Source organism: Hippocampus guttulatus, chromosome 2, assembly GCF_054856545.1.
Source record: "Hippocampus guttulatus isolate MCC_2025c chromosome 2, RoL_Hgut_1.0, whole genome shotgun sequence".
NCBI lineage: Eukaryota > Metazoa > Chordata > Actinopteri > Syngnathiformes > Syngnathidae > Hippocampus > Hippocampus guttulatus.
The window spans coordinates 32,404,599-32,431,796 of NC_141262.1; the positions used below are offsets into that span (position 1 = coordinate 32,404,599).

Genomic DNA, 27,198 nt, shown 5'->3' on the forward strand with positions numbered 1-27,198 from the left:
TATATATATATATATATACACTGTATATGAAGAGAGGGGGATACGTGGAAAGATTCAATATTAATACTGGATTTAATTTTTATATTTAATTTTGTTCACGTTTTTTTTTGTTATTGTGCAGATAACATTGATTTGAACTGACAGAACAGTCAATGTTTACATTTTAATTGCACCCAGGCAAATTGTATGAATTTAATTTCATGCTTTATTTGGTGGACAATGTTTAAGTACTTTCATTGTGACCCTATTTGGCATTTCATGATATTCCTTCACACTTGGCCTTTAATTCCAGCGTTCCTTTGCCACGGGAAAGAGAATCACGACCAACCGGAAGCAGCTCTCCGCCAATCACATTGTGCAAAGCGTACTAAGCTGACGTCAGCCCCGGTACCGCTGAACCACCGGTAGCTCAGAGAAGATCCTAGTGCTCTCTATCGTTTCTGGCTTTGTCCGCGAATCCACCCCTCTTTTATCTGTGCCAGCATCATGCCTTTCGATGTTAGGAGGTGAGTACTTGATTTCCGCTTCTATTTTGGCTCGGATGTGAGGCTTTTACCTCGCATCCCTGCAGCTCTACCGATGAGCCACTCCAAGTTGTTCCGTGGTCACGTCTGGCATGAATAGACTTCACTGTGACGTTGTTTTGTTGCTCCGTAGATGCTTTGTGTATGTCCCCCCCTCCATAGGTTTACCAGGCGTGGGGAAAAAAATGATTTTACTAGCCTCAGGGCTCACGCTAACGCTGCTCGACTCCTTTGCATATTTCTCGTTCGTCAGGGTCATGCGTTGTGAATTCAATTCACAAAACAGTGCAAAAGGCACAGAGAACATACTAATGGCTTTGCAGCAACAAAGTATCGGTTTGTTGACGCTGCAGGGCCTCTCCATTGATACCTGAGAGCCAGACTTAGTGGTCACTCCTACAAGCTGTTGAAACGGTCACAAACGCACACTCTCAATTAAAACAAAAGGTGTTGACACAAAATTAGTGTAAGTTGAGGGGTTCGTAGGTTTTAGATGGATTGCTCTACGTTTAGAATGGGTAAAAAGCTTACATTAGCAATATGGTCACTAGTTGGTGGGTATCATCAGAAATGTGTTCTAGTCAAGAAATTCATACCTATTTCTCAGGTTTGATTCACTTTTTTAAAATTATCCGGGGGGGGGGTATTTTGGATAGTTGTACTTTTTATTCTTATTTTTAAAGGAAAGCCAAAAGGTAAGCAGAGCTGCAGTGTTAGCACAGATGAATAGGAGCGCACAATGTTAACGTGTCATTTCCTGCTGATCCCCAATGAATTACTGTAATGGGACCCCTGTTTTCTGCAGTATATAAGCCCACCCGTAGGAAAAAATATACTGAAGTGCTGCGAGTTATAATAAAATAATAAATATGACCAAAGAGAACACAGCAACTGCCCGAGCCTGAATATCTCTGAAATGATAGAGCTAAACAAACAAACTATAAGCGCACACAGGTGCGTGCAAGTATGAGCGCGTGGAATACACACACGGAACGAGAATATAGCCTAACTTCATTCAAATAAATGACCACTCAATTCTGCAGTGTTCTCTTGGTCCTGATTTTGAACAACTATAAAAGAAAGATTTTTGTGTTTCCTAATTGTTGTGAGAAACAGTAATAAAAGTGATCAAAACAATTTAAATGTGTCCTATTTGCTGATGATACAACTTTCTACTGTTCTGGAATAAATCTGAAACAGCTCCTGACAACCGTAGAAAACAAATTAAACAAATTGAAAAAATGGTTCGACAGAAATAAATTGTCACTTAACCTGAAAAAATCGAAGTTAATTGTTTTTGGCACAAGACCAATCAAACACCAAGCTAAAATTATGGTAAACTCAATTGAGATAGAAAGAGCGTATGAAACCAAGTTTCTCGGATTAGTAATAGACTCAAAACTATGTTGGAAGCCACATATCGATAACGTAAAAAGAAAAATAGCCAAAACCGTAGGGATCCTCTACAAAACCAAGGAAGTGCTAAATAAGAGATCTTTGTACACATTATACACTTCATTATTATTACCATATATGACCTACTGTGTGGAAATATGGGGAAATGCCTGCAAAACAAACACACTCCCTATTCTCAACCTACAAAAAAAAGCAATTCGAATTATTAATAGATCAAAATATACGGAACCCACAAATCCACTATTTATCAAATTAAATACGATGAAATTTTATGACCTGGTTGACTTTAAAATCGCCCAATTAATGTACAAAGCACACAATAACCTGCTCTGCCGAAACATTCAGAAGTTTTTCGAAATTCGAGAAAGCAGCTATGATTTAAGAGGTACCAACTTATTCAAAAAACTCCAAACAAGAACAAACATCAAGCAAAGAAGTGTATCTATCAAAGGTGTTAATCTGTGGAATAATCTCGAAACGGACCTGAAAATGAGTAAATCGCTTGCCGAGTTCAAAAACAAATTCAAAAAAACAGTACAAACAACCTACATCAATCAGAGTTAAAATGATAAATTCAAAACATTAAATATAATGATAAATCAGAACTAAGTTGATAAATAGAGAAAGGTATATAAATATCCATTATGAATACAAGAGAAAATTGACACAAGAGTGTCAGGGTGTGGAAGTATATAATCCCGATACAAACCAAAAGTTGTAAAAATATCACGGTTAAGGGTAAAGTATGAGCCTTAATGGAGACTTCTTTCTTCTTACTTTTTTCTTTTCTGATTGATATAAAAATGATTTATTAGATACAATCACATAACGGGGTAGGACTAGATAAGTTTTTTACTTCTTCCTACTCCCTTGAACATAATAACTGTGTTGAATGAAGATTGATTTCTTTCTTTTTACTTTTTTTATCTACCTTATTTTCTGTCAAATTATTACTGTATATATGTTTTATGTTCAATAAACAAACAAACAAACAAAGAAACAAATAGTATCATGGTTCAACGTAATTTTTTTCATGGGTGGATGTGGCTGAGCCAGTAGCAGCTTCCTGCAAGATAAGCAGATCTGCATTGAGGTTTGTTGGATGTGAAGTTTAGCATTAGCTTGCAGCGTTAGCTACGAATAAGCAACACTTGTATTTCAGAGAACCAGCAGCCTGGGTGGAGGTACATATTTGTCTTTGGCAAAGTCTCCATTTGAACTGTTGCCTCCAGCTGTTAAAATGCCTTCAGTGGGGTGTTCACTGTTGAACGGTCTGAACAAAAGTCAATATCTTGAATTTCTTCACAATGTAGAAGAATGCAATTTTCAAATCGCTGTCTGCAATTTTTCAAACAAAAAAACTTCATTTCAGTCGGTCGGTCAGCTTTATTTATTTTTTTTTATAAATGTGTATATTATTTGTTTACATTGTGTCTGTATAAATTCAGTGCTTAAGGCGTGCAGGCCGCACATATACAAAGTGTTTCTTGCAACCTGAAAAGTTTGTTGGGATCATTGGTGCAATCTGATGTATGACTCACTGACTTGGCTCGTTTGGCCAAATTTTTGCAAGTTGTCGTAGTGGACGCTTAAAAGACTGCAAGTCAAAGTGTTTAAGGTAGCAACTCTCGTAGATAAATACACGCTTTCATATTAATTCATGGTTTATTTGCCTTTAATTTAGCACAAGCCTAACTTGTAATACCAATGACCAATTATGATATTTGACATTTGTTATTGTAATAACAATTTATTCATTGCCTGTGTTTGTTTCCAAAATCTACACGGGAAGAGGACTTTGAAAAAAAAAATTGCATGTTAAATCGCAATATTGACGGAAAGACTCTCAGTGACTGTACATTATGTTTCAAAATCCTTTGGTCCTCAGTCAAAACTAAGCATTTAGGAAGTGTGGTTTCCTTGATTATCACTCATCAAACTTAACATAACGTAAACATTTTACCGATAAATCCAACAATATAATTGCTATGTAATTATTATTGTAAATATCACTGCAGTTTATAACTGCACTTGTCAAAATCGGGCAACTGTAAAGCATTACAGTCTAACACAGGGGTCCCCAACCTTTTTTGCCCAACGGACCGGTTTATGTCAGACAATATTTTCACGGACCGGCATTTAAGGTGTGGCGGATAAACACTACAAAATAATATGGTAAGAGCTGCATGAACACTGGTGTTTTCGAGAGATAATAATAATAAACACGAGGAGCGTCTAATCTGGCCGCAACACTCTGATCGCTATGGTAATTTTTAATGCCTTCAAAATACGATACAGCGCAAATTCAAAGTGCATGAAAATGTCAACTCACCACAATGCTGAATCAGTGTGAGCCCCGAGCTTGATTTTCTGCAACCGGGCAGTCCCATCTCGAGGTAATAGGAGACAATGACATCTGAAGTGTATGCTTTATGTCGAGTCTACTTCGTAATTTTGTTTTAGTCGCCGTTGCTGCTCAAAATCCCCGCCTCACACAGGTAGCATGTCGGAAATAACAACAGTGCTATTGTGGCGATCTCAGAGTATTCAGCCATAACTTGAATCCAGAACACCGGCAGAGTTGTTGTCTCGAACGTACTTTTAAGGCCGCCATCATTTGCGATGTCCAGCAGTTTATTTTACTCATTTAGCAAGCTCCGGCGTTTTGTTTTTAGCGTAATCAGTCACGTGACGGAGAAGCGTGGTCTGACGTGCGTCAAGAGTGATACAGACGGATGTAACGGAGAATTGGGTAGTTTTTCAAAATAAAATATCTTTCGTATTCCAAAATAAATACAACGGAATTAATGTAAGTTCTTATTGTGCGTCCCGGTACCAAATGCAACCGGCGGTTGCGGGATCCCTGGTCTAACAATCTGTTGTGTAGTTTTGGTTGTGACCGAGCAGTTGTGCAATAGTGGGGTTATCAAGTGGTCAAATCCTGTTGAGATGGTGCGCTGACTCATCCAAAACTTGCAATTGCAACACTGGACCAGAACTGCTTTGACCAATTAATTAGCGTCGGTTTCAGTAGCGTGTGTCACACCTCACTCTCAATTGCCCCATCGATTGACACTTTCCCAGAACGATGTGTCGCACAGCATGTCCGATCACACCCCATCAAGCGTGTGCTTCCTCGTGAAGATGTACGCAAGTTTGATGACATCATTTAATAGTGTGTGATCACGGGAGTTTTGCTTGTGTTAAAGCATCCCACCTGTACTACATTTTGTCCCTTATACTGTATGTGCTCCATTCACCTTCAGGAAAAAAAAAAACACTGACAACAGTCCACATCAGGTCCACACGACTTAACAACAAGCACCATACGACATCACAAAAACAATAAAAAGCAAGGCTCTTGAAGAGCACTTGCCGTCGGCTGACTACTCAGGCGCCATCTTGGAAACCCCCCCAAAACAAAACAATGCACACTGTATAAAAAAAAATAAAAAATCAAGGCTACTGACCGACTAAAATGAAGCATTCTTTCCGCAACTGTATTGCAGCCTTTGTGATTTGAAAATCACATTGGAATTCGATGAATTGTCCAACCATACTTTTTAATGATGCATCATGTGTGCATAGTCCAAGACAAATGCTTGATAAGGACCAGACGTGTGAGCAAAAGAAAAAAAACCCACTTGACTTTACTGACACAGGACTTGTAAGCAACTGACTCATTTTCCTCGTATGAAGCATTTGATAAGGTTCCTTATTTAAGAAGCAAGGCTGTGTTTTCATTTGTTGGGGTCAGCAGAGAGTTGGACGGTACACAATGTCCTCACTGATCACCACACAACTGAGGCGGTGCACACGAGAGCGAGCAGAGAGAAGTGACGGAACGAGGCAGACGTGCAAACTGCAATTCAGGAAATTGCAAGCGCCAAGGACGGCCTCTCCGAGTCAACATTAATATTCATGCTTACACAGTGTCCTCCGGAGAGGAAATGAATGAACGTATCAAGGGTGTGATCTCCCTGAAGTGTGTGGCCGACACGCACGATGTTCTGCGTGTATTTATCGCCGTCATGAGAAATTCAGACACACAAATGCGTAAGAAGAGAGTGGGGAGAAAAAGAAAAAAAGACATCAGCAGAAACGTAAGCAGATGTATTGCTGTGACACACACGCAAACGAGGTCACCTTGACCTCAGTTCTCATTGAATTTCGTCTATTTTCCTTCTTTTCTTTGGCCAATGAAAAGCTTCTGTAGTTGGTCACGATAAGACCTGATGTGGGCTGAGTGACATGTGACATTGTTGCCCAAAATGTGAAATTACAACATCAGTGCTTGTCAAATGGCACCTGACTCATTTTGAAAATGGAGACACACGACAGATCCATTGTGTCCCACCTGTTGTATAATGACAAAGACGTTAATGCCGAACCTTCTAGAAAACAATGCGTTAAGGTGGCTGTTTTAATCTCTCCCCCAGAGAAGGGTTGAGCATTCCACATAAAACTTTTCAATCCTATTCAAGTCAGTAATGTACGGAAATGTGGAGCTGCCAACGTGGAGTAAAAACATTTCGACTGGCAAATTCGTTCAAACGTACTCACAAATACGTTCAACTGTAATTAAATACGCTCACACGTACTCACACGCATGTTCAAACGCACTCACAATGTACTTGTAGGCTAAATGCTATAAACATAGCTTTTCCCCATAGTGCTGTGGGGTTCGAATGTATTTGTGAGTACTTTCAAACGTACTCGCGGGTATGTTTGAATGCATTTAAATATGTTCGATTATACTCGCAGGTATGTTTGAACTATGAGCCTGTGAAAATATTTGTCCTCCACATTGGCAGCTCAACGCTTCTGCAGTAATGATAACATTTTAAGACTGAAAAAGAAGAAGCCACACCAAAGCATTACATTTTTAATTAACCACTGTGCAGACCAAATAAGGTCACCGCTGATCAGGCTTGCATTCTTATCGTGTATTTTGCCCTTTGTTACAGATCTATAATTTATCGGTCCTACTGCCAGATCTGACTATAGATTATCTTTTAGATCCAATATTATGGCTTCTTTTATCATCAAATTGCGCAAAAAAAAAAAAGCACACTGTACTCAAATTAATTGAATGTTGCAACTTGGTGGAAATGTGGCTCAACATCAAAAGTGCGGGTACTCGAGCACAGCCAAGGTATTTTTATTTGAGGTTCTATTTTCCTTTAAATTTTCCTTTTTACTTTTTACATTTTATTTTGTGTTTTTGAGACAATATGAAAAAAGAATTTAAAAAAAAGAAGAAATGTTTCAATCACGTACACATTGGCTTTTTGCTGTTGTGCTCCTAATTGGAAACGGATTTATGTAGCCTCCGCCGAGGCGAGGTAGCTTTTTCAAAGGTTTTTGAGGTCCCCTGCCATATGTGCAACGCTAAAAATCATAAACATGACTTTGACACGAAGGAAACGTTTATTTTAATAAACACGACATGATTGGATGCAATATTTACCTGTTTGTTCCAGCGGCCAAGGAAAATCAGGACACCAATAGCACCGACTAGCCAGTAAAAAAAACACGATTCGATGCGTTTCTGTTTTTCAGTTGTTGCTTCAGGTTTTTCCTAGGCACTGCTGTTGAAATAGCGCCTCCATAGTGGCGTAATGCTGCAACTGCAGTTGAAATACGTAGTTGCCACGGAAAGACATCAATCGCTCAATCAGCACAACTGGAGATTTACGCTTTGTTGAGCGATATCAATCGGCCTGGCTGGGGGCGGCACAAAATTAGCAGGAGGTGGCCGCGACACAATTTTGGACGCAGGAAAAACCCTGAAAGTGCTCATCCTAACTGACTTGGTTTGTTCTCTAAGTTCTGAGGGTCCAGAATTCAATTCAGGAATTGTGAAATGATTCCTGGAGTATCCTCCCCCTTCATGAGCGAGCCCACGCAGTCTTCTCTTTGCCCTCTGCTGACCCGAGTACAGGCAGTTCTCAGTGGAAGTGGCCTCACTGAGAGGCTGAACCTCACTTGGACCCTGCATATGTAGAAAGCAGGGATGTAATGATGGAGCTATGCTTTGATTCTATTTTCAATTTTCAGTTCCTGAGGTCTTTTTTTTCTTCACAAAATGAATGACTCATTTTATGACCAAAAGATGTTTTCATTTCAACAGCTGCATTTTGTCTTTGCTCGAAACGGTAACTTTTCGTAAATGAGCAAATCATTTTGACTGTTTAACTGCATTTTTGTGTTGTTTTGTTTTTGCCAGAATTAAACAGGAAAAGAAATAAATGTACAATAGATTTGATTGTTGTCATGACAGATCATTTTGTGATCAAAATATTGATATTGATTTTTACATATATTTTGTTTAACATCGATGCAGAGTTTTAGCAGTTTAAATGTATTTTTGATGAATCGTTGCATACCTACTAGAAAGCAAAAAAGGGGGGAGCTGATGGGGGCGAGTGAAGTAGCAGAGTCCGGGCTGGACAGGAAGCACCTCCCTCCCACTTCCTCCCCCACCCTGCATTGCCTCAGCCGTCATGATTTCACTGGCAGCTCGGGCTGGAAGATATGTCAACAGATGTGACTGTTTTGGCAGGAGGTGAGGAAGGAGTATGTGAGCGCTTGTGTGCTGTCAGTGGTGCCGTTTGGCTTGAAAAATATATCGCAGCCCAAAAAGGACATGTGCGTGAGCTCATGAACTGAAATAGTACTGTTGTTAAGTCACACATTTTCCCTCCTCTTCACTCCTGAAATAGGCTTAAATAACATTAGTAGAGGAGTCACTGTATGATGATGAGGTGTGCGGTAATTCATATTTTGGGGTCTTTTTTATGGTATTGGTCCAATTTACTGCAGAGGTGGATAATTACATATGTTGGTCCTCTGTGATGCATCGGCGAAACTAAAGCGTTCTTACGTGACCAGCTATAACCTATTAGTTTTGACATTAAATAGAACTTTCAGAAATAGATTTGACAAAAACAGGATTTTGAGGGCCAATCATTGATCTGTGAGTTGAAATCAACCGATCTGATCACAAGCTAAGATAAGATAAGAAAACCTTTATTAGTCTCGCAATGGAGAAATTCCCGATTCACAGCAGCAAAGTTATGAAAGGAAGAAGTAGAACAACAAAATATAGGAGCCGCTGGAAAGGCAGCCACTCACGCGGCGCCATTTTGAAGTCAAAATAACATAAATAACACAACACAACACATAGGACACAGACAGTCGTGCAATCTTCACCACTTTTCTGCATACACTTTGTTGTCTGAAGCAGTTCTAGATGAAAGAGGAGAGGATCAAAGTGTCCTTTCACCAGTGGATCAGAGACGTCATGCTGAAAATGTGCACACGTCTGCTACAAGCTAAATTTTGAAAGCAAACACGAAGCTGTAGCGTCCATTGACGAAAAAGAGATTGGCTCACATCTCCTGTCCCATGTAAATCCACTTCAATTCCAAGCCGCGACTCCCAGTTCCACATCCGCATCGGCGCTCCGCGCTAACGCTCCTTTCTTCTCATCATACCCATGCTGCCGAGAAGGCGCAACCACCAAGCACAGAGTTTCCTCCTTGATGAATGTCGTGGCCAAAAAATGCTGAAATAAGTCCACATCAGGTCCACAGGACGTAACAACAAACACAAAGTGACAAAACAAACCAAAAAAGCTAGCGCAATATGTCGATTTAAATACAGGTAACTTGTTTATGTACAGTGATCCCTCGCTATTTCGCGGTTCGTTTTTCGCGGCTTCAGTGCATCGCGGATTTTTTCAAACATATTCATAAATAAATAAATAAATATATATATACATGGAGTACAGTACTGTATATGTTGCTCTATGTTACTCGCTGTTGTTTTGCAGCTTCTTGCGGACCGTTTGCGGACTTTTTGCGGACTTAAATTTTTATTTTTTACCTGTATATGTTAATTGGTCGCTACTTTGCGGATTTTCGTTTATCGCGGGTGGTTTTGGTCCCCATTAACCGCGATAAACGAGGGATTACTGTACTGCATATATTTGTGTAATGTTTATTCATGGGGTATCAAAAAAAAACTTTATTGAGGCGAATATTGAGTGTCGAATTACTTTTTTTTCCAATGCATTACAATAGGTGTCAGTTATGTGATCATTTTGGCTATTCGTGGGCCGAGCCAGTCCGACTAGAGTAAATAAGTTGTTTAAATAGATCGGGTCATCTTCTAATCAGATCAGTGATCGGTTAGTGTTTGTTTGTTTGTTTGTTTTAAACTCGCCGATCAGTGATCGACTCCAAAATCGTGTCAAGCCTATTTAGCAGTTGCACAATTACATCTTTGTTTGACAAAGATAATTTAAACAAGATTCAAACTCTAGAATTGTGGACAATATAATGGGACCTGCTAACGAAACCAAAAAGAAAAAGATCAAACTACCATGTGTCGCTTTCCGGCAAGTCCTTTCCCTTTTGCAGCTGCTTTCCATATTCTGTTTTGTAGATTCGTTGTCTTTTCCATGTGATTTATCACTGGGGCTATGTCCTGATGCGTTCAGTGGTTTGGTCAAAGTATCATGAGCTTATCGTGATTTTGTTTTATTTTTTTGTTGGTCTTGTGCTTTCTTGTGTAAATGTTATATGTCAGGGAGCTACGTTGAGGTCAGGTCAAAAATGTAGTGCAAACAGCTGGGTGTGTGTTGCGGCAAGCTGTCTGGGACTGTATAAGTAATGGCAGCGTTCCACTGCTAACATTCCAGCACTCTAACGTAATATCGCACGGCCCGACGGGTACACGATGTTCTTCCTCTCTCAGCAGCTCATGTTTACCTTTTCAACTTTTTTTTTTTTCCTCGCACCCCTCTTGCCTCCCCATTTCTTCCCAGGTTCGACATCTACAGGAAAGTGCCCAAAGATCTCACGCAGCCCACGTACACAGGCGCTTTCAGTGAGTGCACCCCATGAAGTTTCATTCTGCTTTTGCTTGAATTCCCTTTTCTTGACAAAACAGTTGTCGAATGGTCTGCATGGTTATTGCATTCAATTTAACTTTGACACACTCCGACCAAATTCTACTATTACTACTATGACCAGTTATAATAAAACTGATAATAATCATAATAATACACTGCTCAAATTAACATGGAAATGCAAGTCAAAATTCACATTTTGCACCTCGCTCAAACACATTGAAATGACAAATGTCATTCTGCTAAATGTTATGGAAATCACTGAATGCTAAGTTGATTTTTACCAGAAATTTGAAATTTGTTTTAGTTAGTCATTTGACTAAAATTAATTCAAGTTTGAGTCATAATTTTGTCATCTGATTGTATTTTCGTTTTAGTTTTAATTCTAGTCGATGAAAATGGCATTTTCTGTCAACCAAATTAATAATTAATATGGTTGAGGTTTTCCTTCAGCATACATGAAAACTTTTATACGGAAAAGTATAACATGTATTTGTAAGTGGAGCTTAACATGCGAGAAAATTTTGAAATTATGACCCTTACCTTAAAACCTATCAATAACCTTCCAACAACAGCAAAAAAAGAAATAATACGTGCATGATTGCCCCAGATTAATTACAATGAATGTAACCATGTTTGAACATTAATCGAAATAAAGTGCAGTAGGCAGTCCCTGCTACGGCACCCGACTGGGTTCCGTTCACTGCTCCAGTCGGCCTCTGATTGGTTCTCTTCTCGCTTTCACCCATCTGTTCCATTGTCGCAGTGGTTCGTTTTACTCTTACCCGCGTATGGTAATGATTCCTTCATCTGATTGGATTTTGTCACTGTGGTTTTTCATCCGGCTTTTATTTGGTCACAAAATTGTCAATCAATTTAATTATCTAATCAATGAATGACTTTGTTTCGTTTTCGTGAAAAAAAAATTGTGACAAGATGAGTGATGACATTTTTGAGCCAATTAAATCGAATTGCTGTCAGACCAGGGGAACCCCCCCCCCAACCCCCCAAAAAAACGTATCATGTAAAAATGTGAAAATTGTCATGTTGAAAGGCGATAGCTATCACAAAAGGTAATATCAGCATGTAAAAATGTGAAAACGTGCTGGTCAAAAACGGGCAATGTAACAATACACTCACATGAACTTGCTGCACGTGTATGAGGAAATCTGGTTCACCGCGACTTCGTAAAAGGCTCAGCAACTCCAGGTTTCGTGCCATTGGATTCAGAAGCAAGTGCCTCTGCGTCCTGTTGTAGGATTGGACCAATAACAGAAGTTGAGGAATCCTGCGTGAGGCCAACTTTGTCACGTTTTGCACTTTTCACGTGTTAAATTTGACATGATAAGTGTCGTGTTTTGTTTTTCCTGGTGTGGCAGCAATACGCTTCCCTAAGGTTCCCCTGCGCTCCCTGCGCGGGAGACAGAAAGCGGGGAGAACAGCAGCCCCTTATTGCTCCCTCATAACGATCCAAACTCTAGTTATGTTGTCGTTACGTCTTTAGTAAGATGTTACTTAGTCTACCAACGTCTGAACGAACTGAAAATCATGATCATAATGATCTTTTATCAAGTCAACTTTATTGTCAAATATGCTCTATGTGCAACATACAGCACAGATGACATTTCTTTCCTCTCGTTTCCTTGTCATTTCATTGCTTCAGGGTAAAACCATTTTGTATTGAAAATAGGCAAACGGTGTATTTTTGGACACTCTACAACACCGGTTGAAGCCTGAAAAGGCAAATATTTGCAAATGTGCAAGTAATTTGAAAATGACACTGTTATGGAAAACATAAAAGGAAAAACAAACCTTCACAAATATGTCGTCGTCAAAACAATGCTGGTGTGAACACAGCGCAGTTGTAGCATTTGTGCTTTTTGCACGAAAACCTAAACTCAACCAACACATACAAGACAAAGGGTGTTCTTTTTTTTTTTTTTGTCTGTGGGAGGACAAGGAGTGGACTTGCCAAGAACTGGCCTGACATTCACATTTTTTGTTCCGCAGGTTTGAAAGCAGGGCTCGTTTTGACTTTATTCACAAAAGTTTGTAAAAATCCACCGTCAAGTTTTTTTTGTTTCTTCTACGAGCTTTTGATTGTGTGAACGTAGGCTAAAGCTAGGTGTGTGTGTGTGTGTGTATTTTGCATCGTTTAGCTTTGTTTGACGGAACCAGTTTAGTAATTCCATCATATTAACTCATTCAGTACCAGCCAATTCTGGACCAAGTCTGAAAAGACGTATAAAACCGTCTTTGGGAGTGAATGAGTTAAAGAACAGTAATTAAAGCACAATGTGGTACACGGAGATCCGCTGCAATTCAAGTCCCTTCAAGCCCATAATCATGGCATAGCGAAGTGAATGCACGTGCCGTTGTACCCATTTGGTTAGCTACAATGACAACAGTGTTAAAGATGGCCGCAGGCACTTCGGATACCGAATGTTTTTCCTCCCACGTCATGCGTTTGTCACCAGTAAGTCATCATCTAATCATTTAAAATTTTCACCACTTGAGAAGATCCCATGACACACTTTGGGCTCCTCAGTCATCTTCTCGCATCGGTCACCTGATGAAAGCGCATTGTCCAACAAAAGGCCAGTCTCCGCAGGCGAAATGACATAATGTTTCAGTGTTGCTGATTACAAACACCTTCCTGGATGACAGGGAGGAGAGCGAGGCTGTTAAATATGTCGGTTTCCCACCTCAGAGGAAAAGGATGCGAGTAGTCAGTCACCACCCTTCCTGTCGCCATCTACTGTCTGGTCGTAAAGGCCACCGGCTTTTTGCGGGTATTGGGCTGAGCGGCCTCTCGGAGGGAACTCCAAATGACCCCCTTCACATCACAGAAGGCCATATATTTGAACCCTAGCACGCTTTAGTTGGTCTGTTTTAGCGCCACATTCCTTTGCATTTAACAATACAGTACGTCCGTTTTTAACCACGGTGGTGTTTTTTCCGGAGCCCCCCCCCAACGTCATGCGTAATATTTGTTCGGCCTGCCCGAGCTGATAGAAAACTCTCATTGTTCTCGTTTGGTGTTTAAAATAGGCCTCGGGCGGCCTAACTGTCGAAAGGTGCGTCTGTTTACAGGAGCGCGCAGTATGGCGTCGGACTCTGTGGGATCTCGGTCATGTACATGCCCTCCCCTCCTGTGATCCCATGTGTGAACACTAAGGAAGGATGAGCTCAAATTATACTGCTGGACTTGTCACTTTTTCCTCCCGTACTTTTTTTTTTTTTCCCCTCCTCCCCTCCAATAACCTCAGGAAGTAAAGCTCTTAGAGTCTTCATTCCAAGCTAAATTTCTGATTCCGGTGTCATTGCGGCACTGTTGTTTGGCAGTTAAACATTACCCAAAGTAGATCCTCCAACAGGCGCAAGTTTGACTGTGACGCCCTGCCAACCGCAACGTCGTGTGACTGTGATCCTTGGAGACGGTTGCCACGTAAACACGCCTCACCTGCTGGGCGAGAGCCTGCCGGCCAAGGCTTCTCACCGCAGCGGTCTGACCGCTGTGGTTAGAACCGGTTGTGTAACTGCGTCAGCTTCTTCCCTATCAGCTTCTTCCCCATTTTCTTTTTTTATTTAAATATATTTTGTAACAGGACTTTTTAACATTCTTTCCTGTCGTCCAAGTATAAAAATAGGTTCACCTCTTTTGTGCAATGGAATTGTAACCTAAAACACTGTCCTGGATTGAAGTCATAATGCAAATTTGGCCTCTTTTTCTCAGGCTTAGTACATACACTTCAATGTAACACTTATATTCATATTTTTAACCTTCTTTTTACACATATCAAAAATGCTGGGTTGTTTTCCTAACCCACTTTCTTGGTAGCTGTGGCTTTTGAGCAAATTGGGTTACTTTTATTTGTTTTGAGGTTGGATTAATTTTGACTCAGCAGATTGATTTGGGTGGAAGATCGGATTTGGGAAGGACGAAGAGTTGAAGCTAGCTCCCATTTTGGACTGGCGTGTACTAATGTCCGAATACTGAGCCGTCATAAGAAGGAGACGGCAAAGATCTTCAAGGACACTGCCGCGTCGTTCTCCATTCACCTTTTTTTTATGAATTTTAGAAATATTTCAATGTCTTCGTCCCTCACGAGCGCAACTGACCTCATCATCCACCGCAAGTTTTTTTTTGTGACTACAATTTGTACATGTGAGGTAATATCCAGTCAAAACGCGCGACGTGGTCTCTGCTCCTGTCATCATTCCATATGCTGAAAAATCACTACCTCAAAGCCGATGAACTATTTTTGCGAATCTTAGGCCTTTTGTTGGAATTTCCAGTGTTTCCATTCAAGATTTTTTTCACAATAAAAATAGGTGGATGGAAACATACTCGTGACTAGTGAGAAACATTTCCAGTCCCTGAACATGTTCTATTACTGGAGGGTACACCTCCATAGTCGACAGGAAAAAAAAAAAAAAATCAAAATGCATTTCAATTTTCATTAGCTGTCCATGACCCACTTTTGGTTCCCGTTCCACGAGTTGAGAATCACAGACTTAAACCATTCAGAGTAAACTTTTAGGCCAAACTGATGTTTACTTTGTCACTGGATGCATTGGTACGGAACTCCTGGCAATGCCCCTGGCCACTGTTTGTGCAAATATGTTACAATGACAGTAGTTTGAGCTCCAAAGTTCCGTGGAAATGTAAAATATTTCAGGTGGATTTTGTGAGTCACGAGTATTTACGTCTTCTTGGGAAATTTCAAGATGGCCGCTTTGCCGGACTCTATGGGCTCACCTCCTCCTTGGCGCCGTGTTGTGATGGCATTTACTGTGTAATTAGTGGAGGAGGGTGTCTAAAAATGGTGTAACAGAATGGTTACATGCTTGCATGAGCATCACCATTCGAGCTGCTATTCAGGGAGACTATTTACAGCCTCTGTGATTTCATTAATCTCAGCACCGCAGCTCATCCTCGTCTCCTTCGTGGAGCAGACGGGCTCATTTGGTTTACATCATCTCTTCAAAATAGTGATGTCATTTGAGATTGACATTGAAGAAGTGCCATCTGTCTTGTAGGGCGTGTGTGTGCGTGTGTGTATGTATGTGTGTGTGTGTGTGTGTGTGTGAATCAAAGATATTCATTTCCACTCTGTTCCCCTGTGCCCGCAGTTTCCATCCTGTGCTGCGTCGTCATACTCTTCCTCTTCCTCTCGGAGCTGACAGGATTCATAGCCACTGAAATGTAGGTTGCCCGGCCGAGGTTTCTGTAAGTATATGTCGTCACGTCCCAGGAGGCTGCGACACATGCCTTGACACGCTGGCCACTTAGTTGCTACACCCATCCAAAACCGGCACTCCAATATGCTCATAAGCGGAACGTCATCATCGGTGTCGCCGAATGCCTTTTGATGCTTTGTGTCGTCAGAGCTGAGTGTAGTGCGCTTTTGTCACAGGAAATTGGCTTGCTGTGCTCTGAGGCAATGCGTAATTAGGCAAGCCAGGAAGCCGTGTGTGACAAACAATACGGAAATGACGCTTGCAAGGAGACGCAAATCCTCACAATATGGGTTTGACAGCAACGGCTGATGGATGCATGGATGAGCCAAAACTATTCTGTACTGGAAAAGGCTGTCTTCACTGTTCACTCAAAACACTATTAAAAGATTCTGACGTCTAATCATCTCTAGATAAAAATACATTTGAAATAATGGGAATGTAGGCCAACTGTAGCCTGAATAAAAACTTTATGAACCGCAAGGCGATGATTTGAAAGTAACATTTTAACAGTGGCACAAGTTTGACAACAAAAGGTCAAAGAAATATAAAAGAAAAACTATCCAGCACTCCATCTCAACTAAAAAAGATGACAAAGGCGCAGAGTTGCATCACAGATCTACGTTTGGAACAGTCGTACAAGAATACAAATCATTTGGGTGCTACTAATAGTGAAAAAAACCAACGGAATTTTGATAGCGAGTAAGAACGTCTATGGTGACGTGCGAGTCCTACGACTTGGAATGCCAGTCTTCTTGCTTCACACAGCTTCCGGTGTATCTTCTCAATTCATTTCTGAATCCCTTTGGGAATTGGCAATTGACTTGAAGCAGACTGTACACAGGAAAACGGGAGTCAATCATAGTGACCACAGGCACTGATTAGAAAGACAGTCTGTAGAAAACATCGGCAAGTATTAGAGAAGGACAGACATTTCATTGAAAAATGAAATGAATTTTTATTTATGTGTGTGTTCATCGATTGGAGTAGTAATAGAAAACTTGAAGTTGTGTGTTTTTCGCGTAAAGTACGTAACGAAAATGTTTTTTAAAAAAATGACTCCAACTGTCTGTCTTCTTCTATTCCTAGTGTAAATGAACTGTATGTGGATGATCCCGATAAAGACAGTGGTGGGAAGATAGAAGTGAGTTTAAACATCAGTTTGCCAAACTTACACTGTGATTGTGAGTATAAACACAATATATACACGCACACGCACGCACCGTTTTCTAAACCTTTGATTTGCATGCTGTCTGTTTCATACCGTCGCATCGCCTCTTGGGCGTTCTTGTCTTTGCCATGCCCTTTCATCGAGGCCCGTGTTTTGGCATGCCCCCACTTAGTGGCACTCATATCTTCATCTGCCCCCATTTGATGTGTCACTGCCACGTGGTCAAGGTCTGCCTTTGACATCAAGAGGTTCCCCCCTTGGCGATGTCAGGACGAAGAGCCGTCTCTGTTTATTTTCTCCCTTCATGACCGCCCTGACAAACTATGCCGCCTGCCATGAATCAAACAAGCAACGAGAAAACTCAGGCCCACAGACTCACAAAATGATGACTCGAATCAAAGCGAGTGTGAAAAATCGGGTCCAGATTGCTGACAAAAAGAGGTTTTTGGCATGCGGGAAAACAGCTGTTGACCTTGTGTTTTGACAAGATCACTCACGACACGCTAAACAAAAGCCAGGCTGACATCCTAGTGAAAGTTCACGGTGGGTTTGTTTATTTATTTATTTTTTTGCAAGACGAATCGAGCAGTTCAGTCAGCTTGGACTCTGCGATTCTCTGCCTGAGAGGTTATGTTGTACATTTTCCAGGCTCCTTAAAAGGTCACCATCCATCACAAATGCATTAAAGAAGAGTCACGTCATCACGGAAAGCGCCTTCACTTTTAGTTGCTTTTCCGCTATTAGACATCATCTCCCTCCGCTGACTGACCTCTATCTTGCTGCATGACTGTAGAAAAGCAGAAGCCGCCTGTCATAACCTCAACGTCGTACTCATCATCTCCCCGCCCCGGATTCACTTCTCGCAAGTTTGAATCTCTTAAAAAGGACAAACACTGCTTCATATCTCTGTGCTGTATTTTGAGATCGCCGTCAAAAAAGAGAGCGCAGCAAATAGGCGTCCAACATGCCTTCCACGTCAAAGGTCAGACAGGCATGCAGAGGTCTTTAGTGGAGATCCGACCGACGCGCGCAGTCGAAACATAGCCAGGCGCTGAAAATAGCCCACTTCGAGTCTGCCAGCACACAACAGCATGCAGGGGTGGTACACAAGTCGTGGCTAGTGACGACGGAAGAGCGCAGAGACTGTCAAAGAGTCTAACATTTCCTCGCTATTTGGGTCAACTTTAGTATGAGATACCGGTAGTCACTATAGGTATGGACACAAAACTAAAGTTTAGTGGAAAATGCTCGTTGGAGAAAAACAATAGCTTTGTATAGAGAAATTGAATGATTATTCAGGACGCCTACAACCGCAGGTGGGGAACATTTTGGGTCAGGGGCCATTTCAGTTTTGGATTAAAAATGGTTGAGATGGCCATACAACTGTTTGTTTCTTCTTCTGTTTTCAACTGTACAGTAGTACAGAAATAAGTACATTTTCAAATGAACCCCGCAAGCTCATGTAGAAATGAAATTACTAAGATGGGTAAGGGGGGCGGGGGGTGTAAGACATTTACGCTATAATTATTTATGATAGTTAATTTTAGTTACATTCATGCTTAAAGGACACTTTAAGTTGAAGTTAACTGCCCATTTCCCAGATCTGCTTTCCTCTCCGTCTATCAGCTGTTGTGAAAGCGCTGTATGAATGAAGAAGTATTGTATTGTATTTGGACCACATTTCATCAAAATCCCACATGAACGTTGATTCACTGCTATACATTTCTTGTGATAGGATATCAGGTACGGCACTTTATTACACGGGGGACTGTATGTCGAATTAGTGTTTGAGTCGAAATAACAAAAAAGGGAACTTGACAGATGGAGCTGCGCGCTGACCCCGCGCCGCCATTGTTTCTTTCTCCGTTTTCAGTGGTGGGTTTGGACATCCAAGATGAGATGGGGCGCCATGAAGTCGGCCACATTGACAACTCCATGAAGGTGGCACTCAACCACGGAGCCGGTTGCCGCTTCGAAGGGGAATTCGCCATCAACAAAGTAACGTCTCGCCACACACACGTGCACACCATTGCGGTGTCCTGCGAAGCGCAGCTTGTATTCCCAGCGTCTCATGCGTCATTCTCTCCTCAGGGTTTACAATCATTAACCCAGTAGTTGGGCATTTAACACGTTCTTCCATGGAATAATTGTAAAATGTGTTTTGCGGGCGTGATTGTTTCACAGTGGGGTAGGGACATCTTGTTTCCGACGCGCTAACTCGTTTGTTAACATCCGTTACATTTTCATGTACAACATTTGTTTCGCCTGCACAGTTTAATCACCATACAATTTACAAAGACACCGACCAAAATGAGTCGATAGTCTCATGATTTCATAACTTTCAGAATAAAGTTTCGATTAGATTCATTTCCATTGCTTGACAACATTTTTATTGTTTGGATAGTGCGTGTCATTGCCTGACTGATGAATCGGCCTTATAGCACGAGACAAAGATATTGAATAACAATAATAAGAATGAATAATTTAAAAATTCCGAAAAACAATCGGCCAATTTTTGCAGATTTTTCTTTCTGTTGTAATGTTTAACCAACCCAAAGGACAAAATATTGTAAAACAGTCAAATGTTCTGCCCATAATTGGTCAATTTTGGGCATTATTTTATTCATTATATTGTTTGTTTAATCGTCCAATTAATTGGCAGCTGGGATCCTATTCTGCCAGTTATCCGAATTGATGTCGCTTAGGCCATAGTTTGTGGTGGTGTAAAATTGCACCGTTAGCACTCTTTCAAATACTGTATATTGGTTAGCCCCAGTCAGTATATGACCTGGGCAAAATCTTCGGGAAAAAAACGTCTTGGTAAGTATAAAATGCGGGTTTAACACTGTTAACTATAAACACAAAAATTATTTTCTCTCTGATGCTGTCAGCCCAAAGTGTTTATTGCAGACAGGTGGACTGACTTTTATTGCCGTCAAGTGTAAATGTGTTGTGGTTTAGCTGAGTGGACACACTTAGACTGTTGACACTATTTGCATACTCTATTTGTGCCCTTGTGTGAGCAGGTGCCAGGAAACTTCCACGTGTCCACACACAGTGCCACGGCCCAGCCCCAAAGTCCCGACATGACTCACACGATCCACAAGCTGGCATTTGGAGAGAAGCTTCAGGTCGGCAATCGCACACTTCTAAAGCAAAACGTGAAAAGCGAAGCATACAGCAAAATCGACAAACTTACCCGATCTCTCGTTTGTCCCACAGGTGCAAAAAGTCCAAGGCGCCTTCAATGCTTTAGGAGGAGCGGATAAACTGGCATCGAATCGTACGTAATTGCGCGCTGCACCTCAGTTCACGGCGTGCGATTACACCGTGTGATTCAGCGAGATGGAACGCTGGCGGACTGAATGCAAATCTGATCCAAATGTCATCACAGATGACATTAGGAAGAGGGCAAACACCTCTTGTCGTACTCGGACAAAATAAAGATGACTCCAAATGTACAGTATGTGGACACTGACTGAGGTTCGTCAAGGATATCCGTGACGGGCGTGAGGCTGGGTCCTATTGGGTGCTGTGGACTCCAGCAATGATGCTCCTGGAAATATACCGGCCATTCGGGAAATCCCCAATGGCCACCATGCCTGTGCCTGCACCAAATGGCATGCATCTCACGTTAATCCTGAACGAATTAAGACACATTCACGTTTTCAGACAATACTATGAAATAGGTTGAGCCAGCGATATTCCACTTTTGATGTGAAAGTTGCCATGCCGGATGGTCTTTTGATGGTACAAAATATGCTTTAGATAATCAGGAAGTACAGCAGACAGGGTGCTCATTCACACACGGTCAATGCCGAGATTTATTTGTCCTCCTACCTTGCGCGCATTATGAACACAGCACTCCTTTGGTCTGATGTCTCGGCGGCTGAATTTACGACCGCGGCCTCCACTCGCATTATTGACATTGCGACCAACACGCCACCGCCTACCCCGGAGATGCCGGCGCTTTTGAGAGGTCGTGCAAATCATCCCCCCTAGCGCTTAAGATCGTTTGCCACCTTGTTAAAAATTCTCGGCACGGCGTTGGTTTTTAATGCCACCTGCGTAGCCTGCACCATCTCGAACGGTGAAGGACTCCTCTTTGTTTACTGCACACGCATGCCTGCCTGCTTGTCCTTGTGCTTGCTTTAAGCTGTTTACCCGTCTTTCCCAGCTCAAGTTTACGATGAAGCTAGCACATAAAACAAAGGACAATTAAACGGCATTCCAAAGTGTTTATCCAAACCATAAATTTTTAGCTTCATGCTAACATGCATGTGAAGCAACATAGGTGGGCCTACAAAAAGTAGCATTGATGTTCTGGTACTTAGAAACTGCCAAACGATTGCTACTATAACACAACTAGAGCTCAGTTGGGGACCTTTTCTGCCTCTTCCTCTTGCTGGTGATCACGCTGCATTTCTTCCAGCAGACCACGGTGCTACCCACCATGCTGCGGCACATTGGACTTCACGAATGGCGTCCAAGTCTAAATTCAAACTTGCCTGTATATTGTAAAAAAAAAAAAGATCGCTTAGACGTCCGCGGTATAACTGTGACGCAAATGATTTCAAACAGCCCAAGACACTTTATCTATAAAACGACTGTATATTTACACATTTAGAAGCCTCTCGACGAAAATGTCACATAACAAATACATTTTTTTTTTTCCCTCCCTTGCAGCTCTGGCCTCACATGACTACATCCTGAAGATCGTGCCAACAGTTTATGAAGATCTGTCGGGCAAACAGAGGTTCTCCTACCAGTACACGGTGGCCAACAAGGTGCTGTCGTCTTCTGCCTCTCATTTATTTGGAGAAAAAAAAACACGTGGAGCGAACCCCCACATACTCGCTCAGTCGCTGTCGATTTATTTATTTAACATTTGAACAACATTTGCAAGTCTGTTTCTGATTTGCTCCCAATGCAACCACTTCTACCCCGTGTTGTCTACCTCGCCGCTACAATTTGCCTGCATTTATCACGCCGTCTTGCGGCATCTCTATGCTCTTTCAACCCCCTTTTTTGAGGGTATAAATTATTCACGGATTTGCGGCAGGTTTTGTTCCCGATCCCTTGCTAATAGCGTGACTTCACTGTTACCACTTCTGAAAACTGCGCTTTGGGCTCATCACGGTCAGCGATGAAGGAGAGTGTGCGAAATGTGTCGAAATTGTACCACAGCAGTCACTTCTTGGCGTTTGACATACCCAAAACACAGTTCCCATGTCTGATTTGGATTAAGGCTGGTTCTGAATGAATCGCGAGTGACTCGATACCGTTCTGACTCAGAAAGGACTCCAGATAAGGATGCAATTACCCGCCATCGGCAGTGGATTCCAAAATGTACAACACTGCTGATTAGAGCGCTTCTCAAGAACCACAGCACGCTAATATGTACCACCCGCTCTTTTTGCAGGAATATGTTGCGTACAGCCACACGGGCAGGATCATCCCGGCCATCTGGTTCCGATACGACCTCAGTCCAATCACAGTCAAGTACACAGAGAGGAGGCAGCCCCTTTACCGCTTCATCACCAGTGTGAGTGAACCTTACTGTGGCTTTCATACCAGGAAAGTCACCCCAAAGGCACTTTATTGACATGTTTACATATCTGTAAATGGTAAGATTGCCACGGGGAGGACGGTAGAGCAATTCGATGGCAAAAAGTGGAACATTCCTTCCTTCTGTAATTCAAATATTTGCGTGTGTTTTTTGTATTTGGGTACATAAAATGTGCAAATACGAATCCAAATCTGAACCTTTGCTATTTTGAGTGTCATGCGTACTTCTAAAAAAAAAAAAAAACTTTGAGCAAATAACAATGTGTTTTTAACGAATTATTTATATGTTCTGGTCAAATGAAATATACATTAATTTATTTACTTTTTTTGCATCTATTACTACTGTCCAATGAAGAGCGTGTCATTTATGATTATTTTTTTATAACTGTTTCTACATTGTCACAGTGAAAGCATTGAACTATTTTTTTTCTAATTTAACTTGAATACTTGAATACAACTTTGTCAAACTTATCGTTGCTGTCCAAATGATGCTCTTTATTATATTCCGTATGAATACTTTTCACTCATTTTTACCAAATCAAAAGAACATAAATCATTCCTCCTCTGTGTAATCGGTTCAAGAATTTAAGAGAAAATCGATTCCATATTTTTGCGTTGGACAGCAACAATATTATTCATTGGAAGAATATGTTATTCATTTTCCAATGAAATGAGGCATGTATCATATCCCCAAATATTGTGGGGTTTTTCATTTGCTTTTATTCCCCAAAAAAGAAGAAATGACTTTTGTTCATGTTCTGGCAGCAGATTACATTTTCATTGCATCACCAGGATTTTTTCCGACAGTGACACAGTGCGGTCAAGGCGAAATTGGCCGTTTAGATGATGTGCCCCGCCCTAATTGGCCCTTTGTGTTGTTTTGGCTTCGTGGTGACTCGAGCAAACTTAAAAGTAGGCAATGAGTGGGCTCTCGGTGTACTCGTGAGTCATTCCATCAAATTGTGAGTCAAGTATGAGGCTCTTTGGTTGCATTCCATCTGAGTGTTGACTGCACCCAACACGGATCGTTTAGCCAGTTAGAAGCATTTTCATGCTGACAGATGGTGTGTCACTCGTTTTTTTTTCTAAAGAATGATTTCATCGAGATTCCTCACCCCCCTCAATATTTCGATTTAATGTGGGCATCGTTTTGTTTTGTTTTCTCCAAAGTCCTGTTGCCATGTGTGTGTGTGTTTTTTTTTTTGTTTTTTTTTTTAACAAAGACAAGCAATGAATTGTTCTGTATGACAAACCCGATCAGATTTATTCTAGCCTACGTGAAGGTTTTGGTCTTATACTGTAGGTTCGGGTTATGCTAATGGGACAATCATGCCAGTAAATCTGTGGCTTTATCACCTGCAACTTTTCATGTTTCATGAGACAAAAAGTTAAGAATTGCGCGGCTCACACACTGAATTTATCTACACCAGTGATGCCAGTAGCACATTGTAGCAAGTGACATGTTCCTCGAAAACAACCATTTTTACACTCACGACTGATCTCACACTTTATTTCTCAAAGCGGAATCATCGGACTACAGTGGATCATGATGAGAAGAATTGAACAGAACTGTCATTGACTCTATGAGGTCGCCAAATGTAATTGTTATTTCTAAACAATGTACATGTTAAATGTTAAGTTTGTGCCTTGGCTTTATTCAAGTTCGATATGTCAAATAGTTGTCAGGTGAAGCCAAGAAACACTTTTATTTAATATGTCCAGGAAGAACAAGTAGCCTGTTCATTCACAAGGCACATTTTATAAACATCTTGTGTGGCCAGTCAAAAATTTATTCTTAAATGCACAATCAAGTATTAGCCAAACTGGTTGTCACTTTTAAGTTGAGCCAGGTTGTCGACATCTGTTGAATGTAACTTGTAATCTTTAACTTTGTGACCTCTTTTCAAATCAAGTAATCGGTAAAGTAACTCGGTTACTTTCTCAAGTTAACTGTGGCAGCATTGATTTAGACACAATTTCCACAATTATATGTAGCAAATATACATAACATAAAACCAACTTTTTTTCTTTTCCTTTTCTTATTTACTTTTTGAAAATTGTAAGCCTTTGCGATTTAAAAAATTGCGTTCAGCTAATCTAGTGTGTCAATTTGGATTCGATTCATTTTGTCAGCTCTACTTTGTGTACAGATCTGTGCCATCGTCGGAGGGACGTTTACAGTGGCGGGCATCATTGATTCCTGCATCTTCACCGCATCAGAGGCCTGGAAGAAGATCCAGATTGGAAAAATTTCCTAGGACCCAACCTAAAATCGCCCCCCCCCCCACCCCCACGCTATTATTTATATGTACAAAATAGCCTGTTAGCTCAATCCAATCCTGCTCGTAGCGAATGTATCCTGGTGCCGAGTGAAGGTGGTTAAAGCACCTAATCTAACGTTCAGGCTAGTGGCTCTCATCTCGGTTAGCGACGCTGCCCTCGGGCTCGGTGTACTCTGGTGACGTGTGGCTCATGCTGACTATCACATGTCTGCTTCCTCTGGCCAACTTTAGAATGAGTCAGGCGTCAGCCTAAGGGAGCTACAGAAATAGACTTCTTTTTTTTTTTTTTTAACATGAAATTTAAATGTAAAATGTGATTGTGCTTTTCGAGTTTGCACAATCATCCCATGTTTTGATTCGTGCCATCCACAAGAAGCAGTTCAGTGTTCACCTGCAATTACAAGCAATAGGAAATTTGCAATTATACTCCCGCTCCAACTAAGAGAAAAAAAATTCAGTGACTTGTTAAGTTTTTCAGCAACTTCTAAGAATAAGTTCCGCTGCCAAAAATGAGTGGGTTGGTAAATTTCACAAATGGAAAACTGCATTTCACAGTCAATTTCACAGTGTTTACACATTTTCACTTGACATACCAATGCCCTTTTCGGATGCTTTTACCAGTTCATGACTGCCATCCAACATTCCCCCCCCCCCTTTTATTTCAAACCAGTTTTGGTAACTTGTCTATAATGTTATGCTTTATTTTTATTTTTAGTTTGATGAAATAGTATTGGGGCCACACTGAAATTGCTAAAAAGAAAAAACAAAAGAACAATTAAAGAATAATATTAAGGACTATGAAATTCTTTTTTGCTCGTTAAACCTCAGCAGTTTTACAAGTATGAAGTCATATCTTTCAAGAACTTGTGATGTTTCAAATAAAAAAAATCCTAACCTATGAGTATAAAGTTTCAATATTAGGAAAAACTCAAACATAGGCTCTCTGAGAATAAAGTCCTAAAAAAGTAATGATGGCGTGATGAAGGGGACTGTTAAGAAATGTGTCTGTTAAAACTTTCACAGAGAATTAAATAGTCAATGTTTAGGTTTTAAACATGTCTGTACGAAGGAAAAAACTAAAATGACTTTGCTGAAGTGCCCCCCCCCCCTTCTTCCATAAGGATATGGAAAGTCTCCACGTCAAAATAAAAGCTGTTGGGCTTTAAATGGCTCGGGCTACCTGTTAAAAAAAAAAAAAAGACTTTTCCCCCCCTTTTCAGTATGATTGTAATGTTCATTCATAGTTTTTCAAGTGTTTTTTTTTTTTTTAAGAAAAACAAGTACTGTCCTGTCTGTTTCTTCCTATTCATTGACAGAACATTTATCTAACAAAAAAAAAAAAGACTGAGGTCACCCATTTCCCATTTTGTATCAGATTATTGTGTTCGGTAAAGGTGCCAATGAAGTTACTGTCATTGATTTTGATGAAACGAGCTACTATTTATTGTTGACTTTTTTTTTTTTTTTTTTTTTGGTCAACTCTGTACTCTCTTTGAGAAAACAAAATTTCAGGTCCCATTCACAATATGGTACTTTTGTAGTCTGGAACACAGACAAGATGTTTCATTTCATAATAAAAGCTCAGAAGCGAAAGTGTTGTTTGTCCGTGTTATGTCGGAGATGGACAATTCAGGTTAAAAAGTGACACATTAGAAACACCATCGGAAATAGGTGTCGGAGTACATCAAACTGAAAACGGGCAACTTCATTTGGCGTGCGTGCACGTGCGTGGGGTGGACCTTGCTCCCGGCCACCTCATTTACAGTTCAGGTCGTCATGTGTGATGTCAGCTTGTAAGAGCTTGATAAGCCGTCACCGTGCGTACGTGTGGCGCTGATAAGAGCCACTTAAGTGTGACTCAACTGCTTTTTTTATTCACCAAACATATTTCATTCTCAGGTGGCCTCCTACATATTCAATGCGCTGCTGCCTCCACGAAATAACAGCTTTGGTGCATATGCGCCTGCTATGTAACATGAATCATCACTCAGCTTGTCAATCAACAACGCAAGCTCATGATAGATGCATTTTGTTTTTCCTCTTTTTTTTTTTTTTTTTCTTGTTATAAATTATTTTCCT

The 27,198-nt window shown here is 40.9% G+C and overlaps 1 protein-coding gene across 1 annotated transcript; it reads left to right on the plus strand.

Moving 5' to 3' along the window:
- The first annotated feature begins 361 nt into the window (after positions 1 to 361).
- ergic1 (endoplasmic reticulum-golgi intermediate compartment 1) lies at positions 362 to 26,712 on the plus strand. The gene is made up of 10 exons (XM_086105737.1): positions 362 to 506; positions 10,774 to 10,835; positions 15,994 to 16,066; positions 17,188 to 17,282; positions 19,143 to 19,267; positions 20,296 to 20,400; positions 20,492 to 20,552; positions 21,956 to 22,056; positions 22,692 to 22,814; positions 24,988 to 26,712. The coding sequence occupies exons 1-10, from the start codon at positions 487 to 489 to the stop codon at positions 25,093 to 25,095; spliced, it is 873 nt and encodes a 290-aa protein (XP_085961863.1). The 5' UTR covers positions 362 to 486; the 3' UTR covers positions 25,096 to 26,712.
- The last annotated feature ends 486 nt before the right edge of the window (positions 26,713 to 27,198 follow it).

Excerpts from the sequence above, each read along its gene's own strand:
- ergic1 (XM_086105737.1), top strand. The coding sequence starts at position 487 with ATGCCTTTCGATGTTAGGAG. Across the intron at positions 507-10,773 it reads ATGCCTTTCGATGTTAGGAG|GTTCGACATCTACAGGAAAG; the intron begins GTGAGTACTTGA and ends ATTTCTTCCCAG. Across the intron at positions 19,268-20,295 it reads GGGAATTCGCCATCAACAAA|GTGCCAGGAAACTTCCACGT; the intron begins GTAACGTCTCGC and ends TTGTGTGAGCAG.